Genomic DNA, 23,029 nt, shown 5'->3' on the forward strand with positions numbered 1-23,029 from the left:
CATTGCTACATGGCAGCGCTCCGCTGGAAAGGCAAATTCCTAGTCACCGTCCCTGCGGGTTCCGTGACATCCAGTGCCACTCCTCCCCCTGATACTCAGGGAAAGTAGTTTGTTTTTTTCTTCCTGAGAGACACGCATAGAGCTCACACACTTTCTTTCATTTACACAACCCTCTGCATTCAGGTTATAGTAGTAAAATTAATCACAGAAGGAATGACCAGGTGCACCTTCTGGAGAATTCAAGCTCTCTTTGTAGTAACACGTTCTCAGCTAACACATTGTATACAGGTAAGAAGGACTGATTTCCACCCACATAAAGTTTTAACTGTTAAACATAACTTTAAAATGAAAACCAGAAGTCTTACATAAAATCAATTTTATTTTTATTCAGCTCTTCAGAGAGTTTTAAGATTAACTACATGTATTCATTAGACCTTTTCCTTAAAGGCTATCCAAATAATACTGTCCATGTTAAAATAGGTATGCTGTCTAGGTTAAAAAAAACCCAGCCACAAATAACAAACCCTGCGGTGTATCTTTGGAAGCAAATGTCTCGTAATGCATGTAAGAGCTTGAATATTTATATCTCAACTCCTTAAATATCTCAAAGTCAACATTTCTTAAGAAATAGCACTCAGAACTTTAGTCAGTTATGTCTTAACTGAGGTTTAGCCTGACTGGAATGGCACGTAGCTGCAGTTTACCGAGTTCCAACACAATAAAGCCACTCATACTGAAAAGATCACACCAGTAACCTGGTAGTTTGGTTTGAAGTTATGGCAAGCCTCATGGGAAACAACTGCACTCATACCGTGGATTCAAAATATATCCTGCTTGGACAAAATGCCTTTTTTGGGTTTGCAGACTATGCTAACCTGAAAAATCAACAGATAACATATCTTGCCAGTTTCTGGAATGCTACAATTAGAGAAATCGCACAACTGTGAAAATAAATGATAAGCCACAGCCCATGTTTTCAGAAATGCCTGTTCAGCTGCAGCACATATGGAAATTTGGGCTATAGATGTATACATACATATGGAGTATTTATACTGACACTGTGCACCCACATACAGATTGTCTTATTGTAATGACATGACATTTATATAACGTACTTCAGTTTGCTAACATTGCCTACCCACAAGTCAGTGATGTGGAAAAGCATACACACAGCTGAAAAAGCAAGACTAAATCACTAATAATTCAAGAAAATTCTTTAAGTAAATATTTTAGCCCATCGCATTACTTGGTTCATTTTTTTCTTAGAAAAGTGCTGTAAAAAGACTGATTCTAAACCCTATCCTTATGTTTAAGAAACATACCAAGATTGGGTGGGAGGCAATTTATTTCTTTTTACTGCTAACAGAGATGATCTCTAGAAACAGCCCTATACGGGCATGTGGTTCTTCAGATGATGACCTGAAGCTGTTACAAAGACAAATGGCTATTTTTATACTCTTATTTTCATCTTTAGTGATTTATTCAAGACAAATAAGATATCACATGACTGTGCAGGGAGAGGTCACAGTTTCTCCTTCTACCATCTCTAAGAAGAATATGTCATACGGATTTTTAACAAGTTGGTCCTCTAACGCAACCTTTAAGAAGCTTACAAACTTTGGAGGCATGCCAGATCACTTTGAGAATTTAAACTTGGAAAAAAAAGCTTGTTTTAAGGAATGTAAGCCAGGCACTATTACTAACATAAATCACAATTTTATTTTGGTAATTATTACTAAGTTTTCTAAGAGGCACTTCTGTGGATAGAGCACTACCATTAAAAGATGCAATATACACGTATGACTGTTTCTTTGTTGTACTGTTACATTGGCAAAAGAAGTAAAATGAATAAAAACAAAGTTCCTCTGAAATTAAAACTTCCAATCAATTCAAAGTAGATTTCTGTAAAGAACAACTCCACTGCACAAGGAATTAGGAGACTAAAGCTCTTATTACACAAGATACTACTGGCAACTGACCTGTTTTTCTTGTATAAAACCAGCTGCAACTACATGTATCTAAGTTTCTCAAGGCCTTTTCAATTTTAACTTCAACAATCTTTACAATAAATATTTTCACTCCAAACAGGAAAAGAACTGTAGGAATTGAACAACTGTCAGTGGCAAAATCACAGCTCCAAAATCCTACCCTCTCTTCTGCAACTATTTCAAGGACCACATCCCTTGTATCTGTGCCACATTATGTAAACTTCCCAGAAGTAACTGGTACAAAAGGCTTATTTGTAAAGGCTGCTGTGTGGTGAGGAGGTGCATGTCAGATGACACCACCCAGTCCAAAGGTTAAAAAATCCTGCAGGGACCATTTCAAACTTCCAAATAACTTTCCCACAGAAGTGTGGGAAATATTTTAAATTAAATCACTGATCAGCTCCTTGAGTTTTTATTAATTTTCAGACTTGTCAACAAATCTGTCTGAAACTCAGGAACTCAATTTAATTAAAGGGACATGCCACTTAAGATCTCTCTGGGAAAGAGAGACGAAATCAGTCTCAGTGTCAAATTTTCACTCTATACAGTCCAAAACAACAGGTAATGAAAACCAGAAAAATTACCCTTATTAATAGGTAGTACAGATAATTGCATAGTGAATGTTGTATATGTAACAACTGAGATATGCTCAAGCAATTAGTGTCCTTACACCCAAACAGTTTGGACTTTATAAATGTGTATTATTAAAAAAACCCGAACAAAAATCCCAACACCAACTATATAACATACATGCTGGTTCTCAAATGATGCTGTCAAATCTGTTCTCAACTCTTTATCCCTCTCCAAAATACGGCTTGCAGCCACAGTCGTAACCATTTCTTGGCTGGCTGGCTCTAAGTGCAGTTCAGTGCATTCACCACACAACCTGTAGCCAGGCTGAGACTAATGAAATCTTCCATGGTGTGCTTTCAGTACTTGTACCGTTTCTAACATCCTGCCACCTATTCCTGCTCAAAGCAGTTTTGCCAATCATGGTAATCAAGAGGTTTTCAGTTAACCACTGGCATGTCATCTATGATAGTGATTTACTGATAAAAGCCTTCTGATTATATAGGTGTAAGGTATTAGGACTTATTCTCCTAGACCAAAGCATTAAAATAATCCTTCCTCTAGCCAGTTGACTCACCTGGGTGCCTGAGGTTACTACCCCTCTAAGATGGACAACCCAAGCAATCAAATACCTGCAGTGCACAGGTCAGCAGAAGAACTTGAACACACATTCTCTAGCAGCTTGAGGCTTTCCACCAAGCAGTATGCCAAATAATTGTTCATTGAAGGGTGTGATGGACAGCTAGAACACTAAGCGCTGCATTTAGGTCTAGGAGTAGGGCTCTTTTAAATGTATGGAAAATACTTTGATTTTAATTTACAAGTTACTCTGATGCAGATCAGATCAAGAAATGTGCATCGGTACTCTACAGATATTAAAACAGCGACTACTGTTTATGATCAGTCTTTGAATTGCAAGCCTGAAAAACCTACATTAATGATGGTTATTCTTGGGGCGTCTAGCATGGCAACTTACACCTTTGTCATCCTGGCATCTCTTTCAGGGGAAAGGTTACCCCTCAGAAAAAGCTTACAGGCTCTGAAATAGCTGAGCATTCTTTCAGAGTAGTTAGACAGTTCAGATGTTTGCTGCCCTCCCTTTAAATGTATAATAAAAAGTCCATCACCTAAAGAGCATTGAAACCCTAAGCGATGTAGCTCCTGGAAACCAAGAGATTTAACCATGCATAGCATTAGTAGTGTAGGTAAATGAGGCGTGTTTCTGAATCCTTCTGTTGTTTGAAATAAATAAATCCATCAAAAAATAAGCTGGAGGAAGATTAATGGGATAAAAGGTCCCTGTGGGAGTTGTACATCTTCAGGGATTAAATTCCTTATCCTATAGAAACCGATCCCCTTTATAAGTGGAGGGGACCAGCAGAAGGAACACAACTAGTATACTTGTTTGGTGAACACTTGCAAAGATTAGGAAGAACTTTAAAAATGGATTAGAGAAGAACAAAAATACCAATGAAGTCTAACCAAAGTAATTTTCTCAGTTAGCCCTTTACTAAAGAATCAAACGCCAGGTTAAATTTAAAAAATTAAAGAATTCAACCTTGAAAAGAGAATAGTACTGCTAATACACATGGATACCCTTATTCCATCCAAGACATAAGAAAGCAAAATATGTTTTTTTAAAAAAAACAAATTCCAGAAATTGACATCTAGTGAATAAAACCCAAAGATACAAGTAAAAACGTAGAGGAACTGAAAAGACTTACATCTGTTTTCAATGCTGTAAAAGAAAGCTCTGGAGTTTGCACCGCTGTAGAATGTGAAGTCTCAGAAACAAATCTAACAGGCCTTTTAACCAAACCCACTATGAAATACATTCAAATTTAAAAAGTTAAAACATACCCAAGTATTATTCATCGTATTATGCAAACATCTAAAATGCAAAATTTGGCTCGGCAAGTCGGACAAGGCACTTGGCTCGACAGCCAGGTCTCTGGGTGCTGCTGATCCTGTCGGCTGGCAAACCATTTGCCCATGCAGGTGAGGCACCACATAGGACGACAGTAGCATTGCTGGCATTCCCCTTCGTTTGGCTCCTGGCAGTTCTTGATGAGCTTGATGTTAGCGATAGTCTGCATACACCCTATGCATGGCTCCAGCTCCTAAAGGAGGAGAAAAACGTCAAAATTATGAACCGCACAGTTTCTTTTATTGCTCTTCAAAGGCTTTTAGAAAATCTGCACACAAGCATAGCAGGAACCTGAGTCGGGCAGAGCCTCAAGGCAGAACTGCCCCACCAGAAGATACTGAATGATTTCAGTCTCCAGAGCCCTGTTTTATCAGAATGCCCTCTAATGAATGAGAACAAAGTATCGCTTTAAACAGAAAACCCAGAACTGCTGCATGAGACTGATTAAACAAAAATGACTGAAAATAAACGTTCTTTCTCTCTCTGAAGAGCTCCACCTGTTTCCAGAGCACAGCAGCCAGAGCAAGGTAAGCAAGCAGCCATCTTTATCATTCAGACATACTATTTTTCAAAAAACATACCGATAAAGTACAGAAAACAACCAAAGCAAACAGTTCTTACCATGTATTACAGTAAATGGCTGTTCCTGTCTTGCATCGTTGTAAGTAAGAGACATAAATAACAGGAAATTTGGGCACTACTGAACACAATGGGCACTCACCTTGAAGGACCAGAAATTTACTTACTTTTTCTTGGATAATATTGGAATAATTGCTGTTTCCCCACCGTTAATTATGCCACATGAACTTGCAGTTGCATATAGGGAGATCATATTGCTATGAAGTCTTTTACAATTAATAAACAATAATTAGCATTTCCCATGTGTGTTCAGCCAAAGCTCTCCAAGAACTTAACAAAGTTAAAACAACAGCACAATGAACAGCCACGGAGACCTGAATTCTGTTCATACTGCTATCAGGGTAACAAAAAGCAGCTTTGCTTTGTGGTCTCCAGTTCCCACCTCCAGTCTCTCTTCCCTTGTCAGCTCAAGTGTCTGCTCAACCACACTGGCAGCCTGACTGTGGAGTTGATCATCTTTCTTTGCCTCTTTTCACCTCGATCATTTCCCCCAACCAGGATCACTGCAAAGTCTTGTGTCAACACGGGGATGTGTTTCTTTCTTTCAGAAGCTGTATCAGCTTTTAGCTTGTGAAATTAAGGCTCTACCTTAGTTTTTAGGCAGGAAAAACTAGCATAGAAAAGTTAACTAACTTTTTCAACTTCTTCATGGAGCTTCAGAATAGGGGAAAACCCCATGTTGTATTTTTAATGTCTGTATCATAATTTCGGATGTTTTTTATCACTCAATGTCAAACCAAAATTCAGTAGCTCAGCTGACACTTAAATGTGTCACAAATTAAAAGCCCTGCAAGAAAACAACTCTCTCAAATGAATACTATCTTCTTTTTATTTTGAAAATCTCTTTTCACTATACGCTGGTACTGCAATCAGAACGCACAACCCCATTATATGTAGACATATCTGATCCAATTTTATTTTAGCTAGTGCATGTAACCATACAGTGAAGACACTACATAAGCTGCATGACACTACCAATGACATCAGGTACTCACTCCATCGTCTGGAACATCTGACACAGACTCACTGCAAGGTCACCAGAACTAGTTGAATGAACTCTCGTACATTGAACAGTGCTCCAGTCACTCTTCCGACTGCAGCACAAGTATAATAATGAGCAGGTCTCCACAAATATTACTGAAGGAAGGACTCCATGGTGTTATTTACAATTTAAGCAAGCCCCAGTTAAGAATCATTAATTTATTTCAGCAGAAGATCCAGCAAAACCTGACTGTCTAGAAAAGCAAGCTGTAACGGAGCAAACTGCCTAAAGAACAGTAACAAGCTGTGATTCTAGCTTTCTGGAAATGTAACCTCATCATTTCCAAATGTTTTCAAGTAAAATTTTTATTGAAATGATTATAGGGGATTTTCTTCCACCCTGCTATTTCTCATGTCTCAAAATGTCATGTTCACACTATGTTTGTCTCCTCAGAGAAGAAACAGAAGAATCAGCCAGAACTACATTTATTACATATTAACTGAAATTGAAGGTGAGCCTTGTGACAGATGCACCCACCCTGAGTGAGTGAACATCACTTTGGTTCAGGCATTACCAACAAGCAGGCATGACTGATGGCAGCCCTGCTGTGCAAACCTTGAGAAATTGTGCCAGGCCACATCTTCTCAGGAACAAAGGAATCCAGGGCATGTCTTACCAGGAGCTAACGGTGCCAGCCTCAGCTGGAACATGACAAAACTAAAACAGCTATGGCTGCACACCCTCACCAAAGGGGAGTTTGACCAAGAGTCCATCCCTTTACGCTATAAATATCTGCAGCCCCCCAGCCGAGCCCACTGAGCTCTCCTGCACAGCAGCGGGCTGCACGGCAGTGATCTCCCCTTGGGCAGGACACCAGTCAGGGTTACTCCTCCAGGTGGAGAGATCCCTTACTCAGCATCTGTTATCTACAGCGAGGTAAGCAACATTTTATGTTAGATCCAAAGCATATTGTGTGCAAGCCTGCTTAATTATTCATTATTAATGATTATTAAATATTAATTAGAAGTGCTGTAAGTAGTAGAGTGTTTGACCACTGTTAAATTACCATTTAATTACTGTTTGATTACTGCTTAATTGCAATTTAATACTAACCATTTAGTAACTATTGTTTAATCATCATTTAATTATTGTTTAATCATTGCTTAATAAAACCTTTTGGTTAACCCCACAACTTCTTTTAATAATTCACCTGCAACAAACATTGGCATAGTCAGCAGAATGGTGGGTTCAATCACTGACTACTTACGGAGGCACAGAGTTAGCCCTTCACTGAAATTTTCAGAAGATTGGGCATATGAAAATTACGGTAATTGGAATAAGATAGAGGAACAGTTAATCCTTACAAGAGGGAAAATAAAAGATGGTAAAGAAAAGGGAATAATGTGCAAAATGTTGGAAACATGTTTGGAAGCAGCCTGTCAGTATAGGGAATGCAAGGAAAGGGAAATGCAAACGTTAAAAGATGAGGTTGAACAAAGAAAGTAACAAGAAATGCAGTTATCTCTGCGAACAGACCAATTGCTGAAACAACAGGGGGAGGAAAAAGAAAAGTGAAGGAAGGTAGAGGATAAACTAGAACTCGTGATTACTTGGGCCCCCAGCCCCCCAGATCCTGTAAAAATCTGTAAACTAATCATATCCCCGGAAGACTGGGGCTGAGGTATTTGTGAAGACCCCAATCAAGAAGTTAGCTAGGAGAGTGAATTAAATGAATCAGAATTTAAGGTAGCCCCTGATATTAAAACTGAGGTATCTGCTGGACCCCAAGGGGGCAAATGGAGAAATACCACAAGGACCATGCCATGGCATCCACTCCAGCTGGCCAATCTGCAAGAAAAATATGGGCGGAAGCTTGGCGAGAGTAAGACTGAGTATCTATGGCATGTCTCCTTAACTGGAGGAGACTGTATTATGTTAGATCAAGGCAAAACGGATGTTTTTTGGGGAGCAGGACTGTTCTTGAACGAGGGACCAGACCCTAGCACTGAGCCACACTCTATCACACAACAAGTGACATACTGGGCAGGAGGCACAGATGCTTGGGATAGAGGGGAGCCTGCTGCTATACCAGTAAGATCATTAAGCGACCTTTCTACTGCAGTTACAACAGCAGCCTGCCGTCAGGCCATGAATGACATGGTAATTACCCTGTCGCTGCCCCTGTAGACCCTCAGGCTATGAAACCACTGATAAGGGGAGCCGCTGCTATCTTAAAACCGTACCTCATTGCAAAAAGGGAGGAAATAAGAGAAAACATAGAGCATGACACTCAGGAGGGTCAGGACAGGCAACTCCGCCTCCGATCCATCCGGACCTGGGCAGAACTGTTGCATGGCATTGTCAGTCATGGTAGAGAGATGGGGTGGGACAAACCAACACCAGCTGCGCGATCCCAAGCTGAAGCAGATAGCAGGTGGATCTGGCAAGTCAAACAGATTCTCCAGAACCTCCGACACCTTCCCTGACCTCATAAACCCGTGGTGAGGTGGCAGACCCCCGGAAAAGGCGTAATGAACTATGGAGAAAAGCCTTAGTGCTAGGCATACCTCAGGGCCAACCGATGGGGACTATACTTAGTCTGATCAAGGCTTTCCAAAAACAAGGGGTATCCGGGAATCTGGAACAAACCAAACAACCATCCATCCCCAACGACCCTGCAAATAACCCTTTTGGACCTCTTAGGGATGAACTGCAAACCTTGAAGCCAAAAAAAAGAGTAAGTCCCAGACAGAAATTTGGGCTGCCTGTCCAGAGGATTTAAACTTGTCAATGGGATAACACAGCACTCACATTTATGTCCCATTCGCCCCTTCAAAGGCAGCTAGTAATTTTTTTAATTGATACAGGAGCTCAGATTTCAATAATCTCAAGTTTGGATGCCCAAAGAACTTACATTAAGCCCAGTCAACAAAGGGTTAAAATAACAGGATTTACCAGCAAAACATGCTCCACAGCTGAAGTAAACTTCTGCCAGGGCAGAAAAGGATATCAAGGCACCAATTAGCATTAGTTTCAGGGAAAGAAAATGTGTTAGGCTTTGATGTATTACAAGGACGAGTTTGGAAACTGCCTGTTTGGTCTTTTGGCTGCCTGGAGTGTCCTTGGTTAGCTAAGCGAAAATCAGCAGCTATCCGTGGGCGTCAGTGAACTGGAGTAGTTCACTTACTGCGAGCTGCACCCACGCTGCCTGACTCAAAAATAACTAACTTCCCTAGGTATCCCGGCTCTGCCGATGACTGGATGGGTATTGCAGAGGTCATAGGTGAACCTAGAAAAAAGACACATTACCTCCCAAATGCACTCCCCATTAATTCCCTAGTGTGGCCAGTTAAAAAAACAGACAGGAGGTGGCGCCTAACCATAGCCTATAGAAAGTAAATGCAAACACTGTCCTGAACATTGCTACATTAACTGCCACCCTCCAGGCTGCCACTCAGCCCTGGATGGTGGTACTAGATGTAAATATATGGGGGTTTATGGTGCCATTGCAGGAGTAGGATAAAAGAAAATTTGCTTTTACCTAGGATGGGATACAATTTACTTTTAATAGACTTCTTCAGGGATATATGCATTCACCCACTGCTGCTCGGTGGAGCTAAACATATTAGCACTAGGTGGATATATCCTAGCTATTGATCAAATATATATAATTTATACACGCTCATTGTCTGTGTTAAGTAAAGGTGGCCCATCCACCTAGGTTAAGACCGTTAATTGGTGTCTGTTGGAAAGATGACGCATGATGATACAGAGTCCCTTTTCATCCCTACGTACTATCAGGCCTCTCCCACCTCCCTCCTTCACTCCTCATTGAGGTCCAGCTCCTGCCTTACAAAGAAAAAATCCATTTATTTACAGTCAATTATGATTTACAAGAGCTCTTGCTTGGCTCCTGAATATATGTGCAATGTTGTGGTGGGTTGACCTTGGCTGGACGCCAGATGCCCACCAAGCTGCTCTATCACTGCCCTCGTCAGCAGTAAGAGGAGGGTAAGGGGAGAGTGGAGAAAACAAGATGGAAAATAACCTCATGGGTCAAAAGAAAGGCAGTTTACCAAAGCAAAAGCAAAGGCTGTGTGCAGAAACAAAGGAAAACAGAAGATTTATTCTCTACTTCCCATCAGCAGGCAATGTTCGGCCAATTCCCAGGAAGCAGGGCTTCAGTACACGGACGGGTTGATCCAGAAGACAAATGTCATAATAACAAATATCCCCTCCCCTCCTCTTCTATTCTCTTAGCTTTTATTGCTGAGCATGTGCTGTGGTATGCAATATCCCTTTGGTCAGCTTGGGTCAGCTGTCCTGGCTGTGTCCCCTCCCAAGACCTTGCCCACCCCCATCCGACTGGTGAGGGGGGGAAATGTTGGAGAGACAGCCTGGGTGCTGTGCCAGCTGCTGTAGAGAAAATTAACTCCATCTCAGCCAGACCCAATATAATCTCCACCCTTTATTCCTTAACATTTGAGTCATGCTCAGCTCCACATAATTTAATACATATATATGTGTGTATATATATCTTCTAATCATCCCATTGTATTTGTCATTACTGAAATCCCTTCTTACCAACACCTACAACATAAACTACATACTTAAACCATCTTTATACCCAACATACAGATTTATACATTCTCATTAACTAGTATCCCCTGTCCTGTAACAGATAGATATTCCTCCCATTCCATGGGCTTCATAGAATCCTAGGCTGGTTTGGCTTGGAAGCGACCTCAAAGATCATGTAGTTCCAATCCCCCTGCCATGGGCAGGGACACCCACCACTAGACCAGGTTACCCAAAGCCCCATCCAACCTGGCCTTGAACACTTCCAGGGATGGGACATCCACAGCTTTTCTGGGCAACCTGTTCCAGTGCCTCACCACTCTCATAGTGAAGAATTTCTTCCTAACATCTAATCTAAATCTCCCCTCCTTCAGCTTAAGGCCATTCCCCCTTGTCCTGTCACTCCATGTCCCTGATAAACAGTCCCTCTCCAGCTTTCCTGTAGGCCCCTTCAGGTACTGGAAGGCTGCTATAAGGTCTCCCTGGAGCCTTCTCTTCTCCAGGCTGAACAACCCAAACTCTCTCAGCCTGTCCTCATACAAGAGGTGCTCCAGCTCTCTGATCATCTTCGTGGCCCTCCTCTGGACTCGCTCTAACAGATCCAATATGTTCATGAAAAGTATATAAAAAAATATGTCTGTCTTCAGGGTACAACTGAGTGGGCAGTATCACTGGTAGCAGAGGCTGGAAATCCATGGAGGAAGGAACCATGGACTAAACATATTTAGATGAAGGAAAATTATGATTAGGAACTGACAGCCATTGCTTAGCATTGGTAGGCCAACTGCTTAGGAGGAATGTCTTTGAAATTAAAAGCAAAAAAAAAGTGAGATGCCTCTGCTGTTACTTTCAAGAATATTTGGTTCACAGGAGTTAGAAAAGATCTGTTCTGACACCAACAAAAAGCCTGAGTCAAGTAATCTTACTGCTAGATGGTTGTTCATAAGAATAGGCTATGACTTGGGCCCCATCTGTCAAGATGGGTGCTCAGGACAGAAGTAGTATGTTCAGTTGTTGGGTACCAACACTGACTTGGTTTGGGTCATCGTTGCACTTGTCTGGTTCCTTGCAATACTCGCTGTTTGTCAGTTCAGGTCATTCCTGTAAGGGTTTTGGCTTTTATGACAACAGGACATAGCAGAGGGCTACAGAGATGATTAGAGGACTGGAGCATCTCTCGTATGCCGAAAGGCTGAGAGCTGGGGCTGTTTAGCCTGGAGAAGAGAAGACTGAGAGGGGATCTTATCAACACTTACAATAATATCTTATATTATTATATAATATAAATATCCAAAGGGCGGATGTCCGAGGAAGGGGCTAGACTCTTTTTAGTGGTGCCCAGTGATAGGACAAGGGGCAGTGCGCACAAACTGCAACACAGGAATATCAAGCTCAGCATGAGGAAAAACTTCTTTACTTTGAGGGTGACAGAGCACTGGAACAGGCTGCCCAGAGAGGTTGTGGTCTCCTTCTCTGGAGATATTCAAAACCCACCTGGACGCAATCCTGTGCAACCTGCTCTAGGTGATCTTGCTCTAGATGATCTCCAGATCCTGACTAGATGATCTCCAGAGGTCCCTTCCAACCCCTATCATTCTGTGATTGTGTGATTACTTCCCACAACATACAACTCACATCACAGATTATTTTTCATCCAAGGTTAAATCTCTTTGAGGCACACACCAAGTCTCCCCATCCTTCCGCGTTGCCCATGAAGAACACCCAGGTTCTTGAGCAAAGGCAGTCCCACGAATGGGTTTGCCTTTTCTGACGTGAGGAGCAATCCACACTGTCTTCCCCAGCCACTTCCCCATGTGCACTACGGGGACATTAACGCCTCCCACAGTATGCAGGGGGTTTGTTCGGGCAGAACCAGGACAGTTAGCAGATGCTCTGGTGTTAATCAGCCAAGTGGCTTCAGCTAAATTTGTATCCCAGTGCTTCCATGCCTCACTGTCCAACACTCTCAACATAGTCTTTGACAGTCCATTTTATCTCTCAATCTTTCCAGACGCTTGTGGGTGATAGGGGATGTGATACACCCACTCAATGCCGTGTCTCTCTGCCCAGAAGTTTATGAGGTTATTTCAGAAATGAATCCCATTGTCTGATTCAATTCTTTCTGGGGTACCATGTCAACACAAAATTTGCCTTTCAAGGCATAAGATGGTGTTTCAGGCAGTGGCATGGTTTACAGCGTATGTTTCTAGCCAACCAGTAATTGCTTCCACCATGGTATGTTGCACTTGCCTTGGTGCATTCATGGCAGTGGTCCAATATAGTCAATTTGCCAGGCCTCACCATATTAAAAACCCAGCCACCGCCCTCTATTCCAGGGAGATTTTACTCATGTGGCTCACTTGATTGCAGCATGTTTCACATTCATGAGTGGCCTGGGTGATGGCCTCCATAGTCAAGTCCACCCCTCGATCATAAACCCATCTGTATGTTGCTTCTGACATGTCCCCTGATCTCTACAACTTCTCAAAGACTATGGAGAGTGGCCTCACGATGTCAGCCAGCTCTCTTAACACCCTCAGGTGGATATTGTCAGGGTCCACCAGTTTGTAAGGGTCAAGCTTCTATAACAGTTCACATACCAACTCTTCCTTCACTGATGGTGGATCCATGTTTGCATCAACCTGGATCTTTGTTCCCAAGGTCTGGGGCCCAACTGTGCTGGTGAAGACTTGTCAAGTCAAGGATCTGTAGGGAATGTGGCTTTTACATTGGCTTGGTCTGCTAACTGTATCAATTGTGGGATAGTGTATCCCTTCAAAATGTCCACTTTCTGAAATGGCTTCAATGGCGCCTGCCCAATCCACTTTAACCATTCATGCAGTTTTTCTAGTAGTTCTGACTTAGATATTCTAACCCATGGGTTACATAGTCCCAGGTGTTTTTCCAAATTACCTGGATCAATCATATTGAGGGATGTGCCATTTACTGTCCATGCCAGACAGTCATTGATTGTATAAGAGTCCTTTGTAGGCTGGATGTAAAAGCCACGACACTTTTCCTCTTGTGTTTTGGGGCCTGTTAGATTGCAAAAGACCTCTAAAATATCAGTATTTCTCTGCATTCCATCTAAAGATTCACTTACTAGGACCACATTGTCTGCAAAGGTCACTAGGTTGATATACCCTGCCTACTAAAAGGGGTAACCAGTCTGGAGTGACCCCACCGAGACTTGTGTTATTTTCTCTTTCCAGCAATGATACCGGAATGCCTCCCTTGGAGATCAGATTGATTATCAGGGGAACATTCATCCTTCTCACAGCAGTAATCATCACCAACATGGACCAGATCCGGTTTACACCCTGGCAAGCCCAGCGCACAGGGTGGAGGCCCTCACTTCTTTTATTTGTGCTAATCAATATGGTAACTGTAGCGTATTCTGCATCATGCATGCTTAAAATTGATGGAAATACAGGAATATTGGGAGAACAAAAAAAAAAAAAAAATCACTGGTAATCACAGAATTGTAAAGCAAATAAAAGTCACCTTATTTCTGTTACACCAGGTGACAGAATCTCTGTTGAATGTAATGTGACAAATTATTTAAAGGCAAACAGCTACATGACTATCAGGAAGATAAATCAAACTCAGTCAAAAAGCAGAGCAGACTGTCCCTCATGCCCCAATTGTATAATTAGTTTCCTCTTTAATGACACAACTATAGAAGCAGTGTGCCTGTGCACAGCTAAAGGGAGATAGGGAAAATGGACTATTCTTAAAGGCCACACTACCATCTACTCCCAGACCTCACACTATACCAAAAACTGCCCCTACTACTTATCAACTTACTCCCTATTCTGTTACTTCCACAACTGACCAAGCTATGTATGCACAAATTTCTGCAATTGGACTCTATGCTATTAACTGTACAGGACAAGAACAAGTCATATTTAACCTGTCATGCTCTCTGAAAACAGTAGAACTGTCCACATGCGCTAATCTGCCTAAGAACTGTTTGTGAAGACATCATCTACTTGGACTTGTGCAAAGCATTTGATGCTGTCCCACACGACATCCTTGTCTCTACATTGGAGACACATGGATTTGATGGATGGACCACTTGGCGGATAAGGAATTGCCTGGATGGTCGCACTCAAAGAGTTGCGGTCAACGGCTCGATGGCCAGGTAGAGACCAGTGATGAGTGGCGTTCCTCAGGGGTTGGGATTGGGACTGGCACTGTTTAACATCTTTGTTGGCAACATGGACAGCGGGATCGAATGCACCCTTAGGAAGTTTGCCAATCACACCAAGCTGTGCAGTGTGGTTGACAGGCTGGAGGGAAGGGATGCCATCCAGAGGGACCTTGACAGGCTTGAGAGGTGGGCTCATGTGAACCTCATGAAGTTCAATAAGGCCAAGTGCAAGGTCCTGCACATGGGTCGGGACAATCCCAAGCACAACTACAGGCTGGGTGGAGAACAGATTGAGAGCAGCCCTGAGGAGAAGGACTTGGGGGTGCTGGTGGATGAGAAGTTCAATATGAGCTGGCAATGTGTGCTAGCAGCCCAGAAAGCCAACCGTGTCCTGGGCTGCATCAAAAGCAGTGTGATCAGCAGGTCGAGGAAGATGATTCTCCCCCTCGGCTCCGCTCTTATGAGATCCCACCTGGAGTACTGCATCCAGCTCTGGGGTCCCCAGTACAAGAAAGACACAGACCTTTTGTAGTGAGTCCAGAGGAGCCCACAAAGATGATCAGAGAGCTGGAGCACCTCTCCTATGAAGACAGGCTGAGAGTTGGGGTTGTTCAACCTGGAGAAGAGAAGGCTCTGGGCAGCCTTCCAGTACATAAAGGGGGCCTGCAAGAAAGCTGGAGGGGGACTGTTTACAAGGGCATGGAGTGATAGGACAAGGGGTAATGGCCTTAAGCTGAAGGAAGGTAGATTTAGGTTAGATAGTAGGAAGAAATTCTTCCCTGTGAGGGTGGTGAGGTGCTGGAACAGGTTGCCCAGAAAAGCTGTGGATGTCCCATCCCTGGAAGTGTTCAAGGCCAGGTTGGATGGGGCTTTGGGCAACCTGATCTAGTGGAGAGTATCCCTGCCCATGGCAGGGGGGTTGGAACTAGATAATCTTGAAGGTCCCTTCCAACCCAAACCAGTCTATGATTCTGTGACTTAATTGTTGATAGAAATTTTACCCATAATGTGTACAATAAATCAAATGTATATGTTTGTAACTTCGTAAACATTACTTGATGTGACTTTAATTATCCAGCCCCAGTGACCTCATACGCACTGTTAAAGGATAACTACACACTATATCAAGACCTGTTACTTTCCCCCATTGGAATGAACTTGATAGCGTTTCACAAGATACTGAAACATAAAGGCTTACAGGCCTTATTACAAGAAGTATAACAACAAAGCAAAACCACATTCATAACTGAACATCATGACGGAGAAGAAATACACTGTATACTAAGAAGAGTGAAGAAGGATGGGGAACACTACTAGCGGGAAACTCTATTAGTATGGTCTCCAATGGCAACAGGTGTATTGAACGCCATGTTACATCCTGTAATAATAATGTTTGCCCTTCTGGTAGTTTGTATTGCTATTATTGTCTTTTTATACATTCGAGTCTGGTTTTTGGCCTGATCAGTATATCTCATCATAAAACGTACAGAATATCTTGCCACTGATTGTATGGCACTATCTTATCATTAACCTTAATTGATTTTGTATTTATCACTTAATCCTCCAGTAGACAACATGATGCTATTACTGTCTCATATTTATAGCACAGAGGCAAGAGGTGACCGTACCACCACTCTGTGAAGTAAAGTGAATTGACTGTAGTCATGGGGTGGAGTGTGACGGATGCACCCACCCTGAGTGAGTGAACATCACTTTGGTTCAGGCATTACCAACAAGCAGGCATGACTGATGGCAGCCCTGCTGTGCAAACCTCGAGAAATTGTGCTAGGCCACATCTTCTCAGGAACAAAGGAATCCAGGGCATGTCTTACCAGGAGCTAACGGTGCCAGCCTCAGCTGGAACATGACAAAACTAAAACAGCTATGGCTGCACACCCTCACCAAAGGGGAGTTTGACCAAGAGTCCATCCCTTTACGCTATAAATATCTGCAGCCCCCCAGCCGAGCCCACTGAGCTCTCCTGCACAGCAGCGGGCTGCACGGCAGTGATCTCCCCTTGGGCAGGACACCAGTCAGGGTTACTCCTCCAGGTGGAGAGATCCCTTACTCAGCATCTGTTATCTACAGCGAGGTAAGCAACATTTTATGTTAGATCCAAAGCATATTGTGTGCAAGCCTACTTAATTATTCATTATTAATGATTATTAAATATTATTAGAAGTGCTGTAAGTAGTAGTGTTTGACCGCTGTTTAATTACCATTTGATTACTGTTTAATTACCATTTAATAATTACCATTTAATCCTCATCCAATTGTCATTTAATAAAATAACCCCACAACAATGACTTCTCTTAATAATTCATCTGCGACAACCCTAAGTAAACAGTTATCAATTACACAGTAATCACAGGCTCACCTGTATTGAAAAGTATAATTACTGCATTCTCACATGGATAGAAAGTCTCACCTGAGTGCTTGGAACAGAATACGTCTGGTTAATTTCCACCAGAGATGTAAAGGTTTCTAGAAATAAATCACTAAGGCTTTGATGGATCACAACATTAGCTGCATTGCTGATGGGAGCACGGAGCTTTTCTCGGAGCTCCCCATACTCTGTGGAGTTCAACCTGAAGAAGATGGAACAAAATGTTACCATGATTATCCACTCGAATACCTTGACAGTACATTGCAGAGGTTAACATCAGAGAAGTAAATCCACAACAAAGCTATTTAAGTTGGTACATAATAGAATAAATACACAGTGAGCATTTTGTTTTCTTTTGCTGTTTTGACACAACTTAAACAATAGAACACACTGTCCTCCTTCATGTCTGTGACAGGACATGCCAGAGATCAGCTAAAACATCATACAAAAGAAAGGAAGGCTTTTGAAGTAATCAGCATGAACAAAAGCAATACAGGTACGTAAATCATGCATTAGCTCTAAAGTACTGCATGCACAATTTCTGTCTACCTTTTTAATGCCTATTTACTTGTACCATATCTAAATTCTAGTTTATAAACTCCTGAGGACAGAAATTAGAGTTATGTGGCATGTACCACATGGTGATATAGTGCATATATGTATTAGAAGAATGTCAATCCATATCAGTTTCTGTGATTTTTATACAATTTTAGACAAAACATGAAATTTCACAAAGGTTACAAACAGCTGTTGAATGTGACTGACTGACACTTTGATTTAAGGCTGTAACAAGCTGCCTTTCACACTAGGTTGTGTCTGCTAAAGTAAGTCTAAGTGAGGCACACAAGACCTTGTGCAGATCCTGCAGTGATACGTTACTGTTGTTACCCTAGTTTAATAGAACAGTTCTGAACTGCAGATTCAGAACTCTCCAGCTCGATGTTTCCACTCATTAAACAGCTTTCATGGAGAAGCTCTGGGAACATCGCCCTGAAATTCCTCATTCTTCCTAGCATGCGTTGAGTTCCTGGAGCCCAGTACAATGCAACGCTGGCTTAGCTTTAGCTCCTGGTGGTCTCCATTGTTTTAACTACTATAGGATAATGTTGTTTGTTAACAGATGCTATCTGTGCAAATAGCAGAGACCTTTCTATCCAGAGGAAAAATTCACATTGAACATGCAGGAAAATGTGGCCTGCCTGCACAAAAGCATTTTTCTTCCAGAAACATCCCACTGAATCTAATTCTGATTCTGGATATCTATGATGATCCTATATCCTTAATAGGGGAATTTTGTCCTATGGCTTTTTTTTTAAATCCTGTATGACTGTATTCTAGCAGAGATTTGCTACTTCTGACACATCTTATTATAAGAACTTTTAAACACTGTTCTCAGTGCTGTTCTGTTTAGCCACAAAATAGTTTTGGGGGTTGGATTTTTTTTTCCCTAAAAGGAATTGTCACAGAAGCCATGATCTTCTCAGCTGGGGATGTAGTTTTATCACTCTGGCACTGAAGCACTTACAGAAGAAAATCATTAGTTTTTTAATACTTATTTGGTCACCACTTTCACAGGTCTAGAAAAGTCTCTTTTCTTAGGATAGTCACACTTACCTTAACTAACCTCTCATTCTGAGCTCTGTTCACCTAGATAACTAACACAATCACCTCTATGCCTTCCTCATGCTTGCCAGGATCCCTCTGCTCACCTACAAGTCTGGTGATCTGCCTACTTTTAATTACCTAGTAAATAAATGCTGCTGATGTACAAATTTACAGATTTGTACAGACTACACTACCCAAATGCCTTTTCAAATATATAGTTTTAGGGGCACTAACATGGCTTTGTGTAGTCCTTTTAATGACACAACACCAACAAAGACTTTAGCACCCTTCTACTTGGTGTTAACAGGTTTCTGCAGAACTTGTACTTTTGCCTAGCTACACAGAGAACCTGCTGAAAAAAGTAGCATGGACCCATGGAAAGGAAGCCCTAACAGTTCACAGCATGTTTGCTATGATTTACTGCTACAAGAACACATAAATCAGAAATGGACCAAAATTATTTTCTTGCTTTAAGGATATTTGGCTTGCAGTAGCTCAGTGAGAACTCTTCTGAGCAGGGACAAAATTCTGATCCATGACTAGAAGGAAAAAAAAAAAGTCAGGGGTGAACAACAGCCAGTTTTAGACAAATAACTACTTCTCCTCCCCCAAAATTTGGAAGACCAAAGATTTTCCCTTTCATTCCTGTTCTCCATCTTTCACCTAAGTTTTTCCAGTTACTTCTGCATCCAGCACAATCCTCTTCCTAAGAATGGATCAAACAGGGCAGTCCCTCTGTTTAACCATTGTGCATTCAATACTGTAGGTGTATGATGAATCTTTCTAAACAACCTTTCCTCAGTGCACTGCGTGGCAGAACTGCACACACAGCATCTCTGACCACCAGGCAGGGAGCAAAAAGGAAGGGACAAGATCCAAGGAGTCTTCAGATCTGCCACAAAAACACTTCATTAGCACCACCAAATAGTAAATATGTAACATAACAGGGTAGTTGTTTTACCGGATATCAAACGCCTTCACGTAGGGATTAATACTGGCAACACGGATGGTGAGGAACTGCACAGGCATATTTGAGTCTGGCGTGAGTTCATGCTGTCTGGAGTCTGTCACTGTCAAATGAATGTCCTGCTGCTGGGCAACATGTAAACAGTAGGTGGTCACTTTAATCACCCACGTGTCCGTAACGATCACCCTCGCTCCTGGGGCTCCGGTAGCAAATTTGTCGATTCTCCTAAATTCTGTATTGATGGAGGAAGCTACTGCCCTCCAACCTGACTGTGGGAGAGCATGCACAGCAAGTGTTCGGGCTAAGGGATGATTATTCCAACCTTTCCGTGACCAGTAATATGCCAGGGCACTGGTGACTGCTGGAAAGAGAACAGCGAAGAAGAAGAAAGTTTTCCATCCTTTTGAAGCCAGGTAGAAAAAACAAAGATGCTTTTCAGGTGCAGCAAAGCACATACCAAGGTAATAACCTGCAAGAAAAAAGACTTACTTTCAGAAAGCAATTAAGTACATGCATAAACACATAACCCTGATTCATATAGTTATTTATATGCCCCCTCTGTGGAAGTGTTCAAGGCCAGGTTGGATGGGGCTTTGGGCAACCTGGTTAGTGGAGGGTGTCCCTGCCCATGGCAGGGGGGCTTGAACTGGATGGTCTTTGAGGTCCCTTCCAACCCAAACCATTCTAGGATTCTATGATTCTACGATCTAACCAGTGAACTCATCTCCAGGAGAGCTGTTGTACTTCTGGATGACAACTCAAATTTAAGTCTCTCGTCCTAAGCAATCTGAGGTAAATTCTTACCTGTCACTGATTTTTACCAGAATTATATACCTAAAGGAAGTTGATTTGAATTTGCAAGTTGAATAAAAGTACCGGCAAGATGCCACTTTTAAAAGTTAAAACTTTAGTTTTAGCAGAATTACATGGCTAAAAAAAGCTGATTTGAATTCGCTGGTTAAATAAAATGCTACTCCTCTGTAATTGCATGTACTCCAATGCAGCCAACTAGTTACGAAGCTTAGGGTGTACATTACAAAGAAACTTGGTACTATAATACTATACTTCAAGCTGTACAGTGTAACCGGATTCACCGGCACCCGCGGACACTGTTGAGGAACCCCCTTGCTCTCGCACCCGCGAGACTGAGGGCTGCCGTCTCCCCGCGGTGCTTGCCCGTGGGGATCCCACACCACCACCACCACCCCGGCCCTCCCTCCCTCTTTCCCTCCCGCCCGCCGCCGGCCGGGGCTCACCCAGGGGCAGGAGGGAGTGCGCCAGCAGCGTGCCGGTGCTGCGCCGCAGGTGGTACTGCACGAAGGCCGCGTCCTCGCTGCCCAGCCAGGCGGCCAGCAGGCTCTGCACCGTCAGCCCTGCCGAGCGCACCTCGTCGGGCGGGAAGACGAAGCAGACGGCGAACACCAGGTAGGCCAACGTGAAGGTCACCGCGGGGCTCTCCATGCTGCGCCCCGCCGGGCACGGCCCGCTCCCACCGCGGCCCGGCACGACCCGACCCGACCCGCCACCGCCCCGCTGCTCCCTGGGAGCGGTAGTTCCCGCCCGCAGCCCCGGATGGACGGCGCGGCCGCTGCCGGGCTGGCAGTTCCGCTGGGGCGGAGCCGGCCGCGGCCGTGAGCGGGGCGGACGGGCGGCCCCGGGAGTATCGGTACGAGGCGGGGGGTGCTGTGGGGCTCAGGCTCGGAGCCCCTCCATCTCCGCCTGCCCAGTGGCCGCGGCCCCACGCCGGCCAGTGCCCCCCATCGTTCACCCCGTTTCCCCAGAGCTGGCCAGGACTCGAGTCTCCCAATAGCCCAACCCTCCCCGTGGCCTCACGCTTGATAAACTTCCAAAGGTTATGCGTCACAGGCCCGGCAAAAGAGACTGATTCCGGTTCTAAACTTCAAAGAGCTCAGCTGGATGAGGGCAGCATCCTTCTGGAGTAGGCAAATGGCCTGTTTTACTTAAGGGTCTGAATTCTTTGTTTTTCCTGGGGAATTTTGTGTAGTATTTTCTTCAGAAATCAAGTCAGGGTAAAGGGCCTTAAAAGGAGACAGGTTTTAAGATGTCTTTGTACGCTCTGGAACACAGTACAGGGAGATACCGGACTGGGACCTTTTGTTACTATTGAAGTACAAATAATAACTAATAGCCACAAGAATCACCATTTCTCTTAGAATGCAACAAAACCCCTGCTTGCACCCTGTAATAACCCTAAATTGCCATATTTGTGTCTTTTAGAGAAAGGGGAAATTGCGTAAGTGGAAAAGCACGGCAGAGAAAGCAAGATGCAATGTTACATGCTACTACTGATGTGGAACCAAGTCAACAGGAAATGCCACCCCTGGAACGTGAAATCTTACACTGGCAGATGGCTGATGTGTTGCTGATGTTGATGGAGATTGCGAACTCATGGTGGTTTAGTGACTCGATTAAGACAGAGGCATCAGAAAAATTATGCTTGGATTACGAGCATCATACTTCATTCTAAAAGACAGCATTGCTGGCAAGTTCATTGTTTTAAAAATAATTTCATTGTTGCTGTCTAATGATTCAACAGCAAGGACTGTTTTAATTTGTGGAATGGACTATGAAGTTCAATAATAAAAACCAGGTTGTGAAGCAGCAGGTTTTCTTTCTGAGGTTTTCTTCAAAGATTGTTGAAGCAGAGTAACTGAGAGGTTGTAGATGTACTTGGGGCTACAGGGGACTGATGGGTTTGTGTTGTGAGGGGGGAAAGAGAGGCAAAATGCTCCAGCAGCTACACAGGACAGTTGTCCTGAAGTCCCGAAGATGATGGAAGTTCATGTCGATTTATCAATCAACATGGATAGAATCATAGAATCCTTGACTGGTTTGGGTTGGAGGGGGTCAGAGATCATCTAGTTCCAACCCCCCTGCCATGGGCAGGTACACCCTCCACTAGACCAGGTTGCCCAAAGCCCCATCCAACCTGGTCTTGAACACTTCCAGGGGTGGGGCATCCACAGCTTCTCTGGGCAACTGTTCCAGTGACTCACCACTCTCATAGTGAAGAATTTCTTCCTAACACCTAATCTAAATCTACCCTCTTTTAGTTTAAACCCATTACCGCTTGTCCTATCACTACACTCCCTAATAAACAGGGGATCTCTGAATGCAATCAAAATTTAAATGTGGGCCACCTTCTTCAAAAGCTTTCCACCTTCTGAGCTGATCCTGCATTAATTTCTAAATCAGCAAGTTTCATTTCCTTTA

The 23,029-nt window shown here is 43.1% G+C and overlaps 1 protein-coding gene across 1 annotated transcript; it reads right to left on the bottom strand.

Moving 5' to 3' along the window:
- Positions 1-368: 368 nt before the first annotated feature.
- On the bottom strand, positions 369-21,368 carry TMEM129 (transmembrane protein 129, E3 ubiquitin ligase). Its single transcript, XM_054823134.1, has 4 exons — positions 21,052-21,368; positions 19,790-20,264; positions 17,266-17,425; positions 369-4,678 (listed from the first exon to the last, which is right to left on the bottom strand). Exons 1-4 carry the CDS (start codon positions 21,254-21,256, stop codon positions 4,430-4,432), a joined length of 1,089 nt encoding a protein of 362 aa, XP_054679109.1. The 5' UTR covers positions 21,257-21,368; the 3' UTR covers positions 369-4,429.
- Positions 21,369-23,029: the final 1,661 nt, after the last annotated feature.

Source organism: Grus americana, chromosome 4 (assembly GCF_028858705.1).
Source record: "Grus americana isolate bGruAme1 chromosome 4, bGruAme1.mat, whole genome shotgun sequence".
NCBI classification, from domain to species: Eukaryota; Metazoa; Chordata; class Aves; order Gruiformes; family Gruidae; genus Grus; species Grus americana.

Excerpts from the sequence above, each read along its gene's own strand:
- TMEM129 (XM_054823134.1), bottom strand. The coding sequence starts at position 21,256 with ATGGAGAGCCCCGCGGTGACCTTCACGTTGGCCTACCTGGTGTTCGCC. Across the intron at positions 17,426-19,789 it reads GTGAAGGCGTTTGATATCCG|GTTGAACTCCACAGAGTATG; the intron begins GTAAAACAACTA and ends CATCTTCTTCAG. Across the intron at positions 4,679-17,265 it reads ATTCTGTTCCAAGCACTCAG|GAGCTGGAGCCATGCATAGG; the intron begins GTGAGACTTTCT and ends CTCCTCCTTTAG.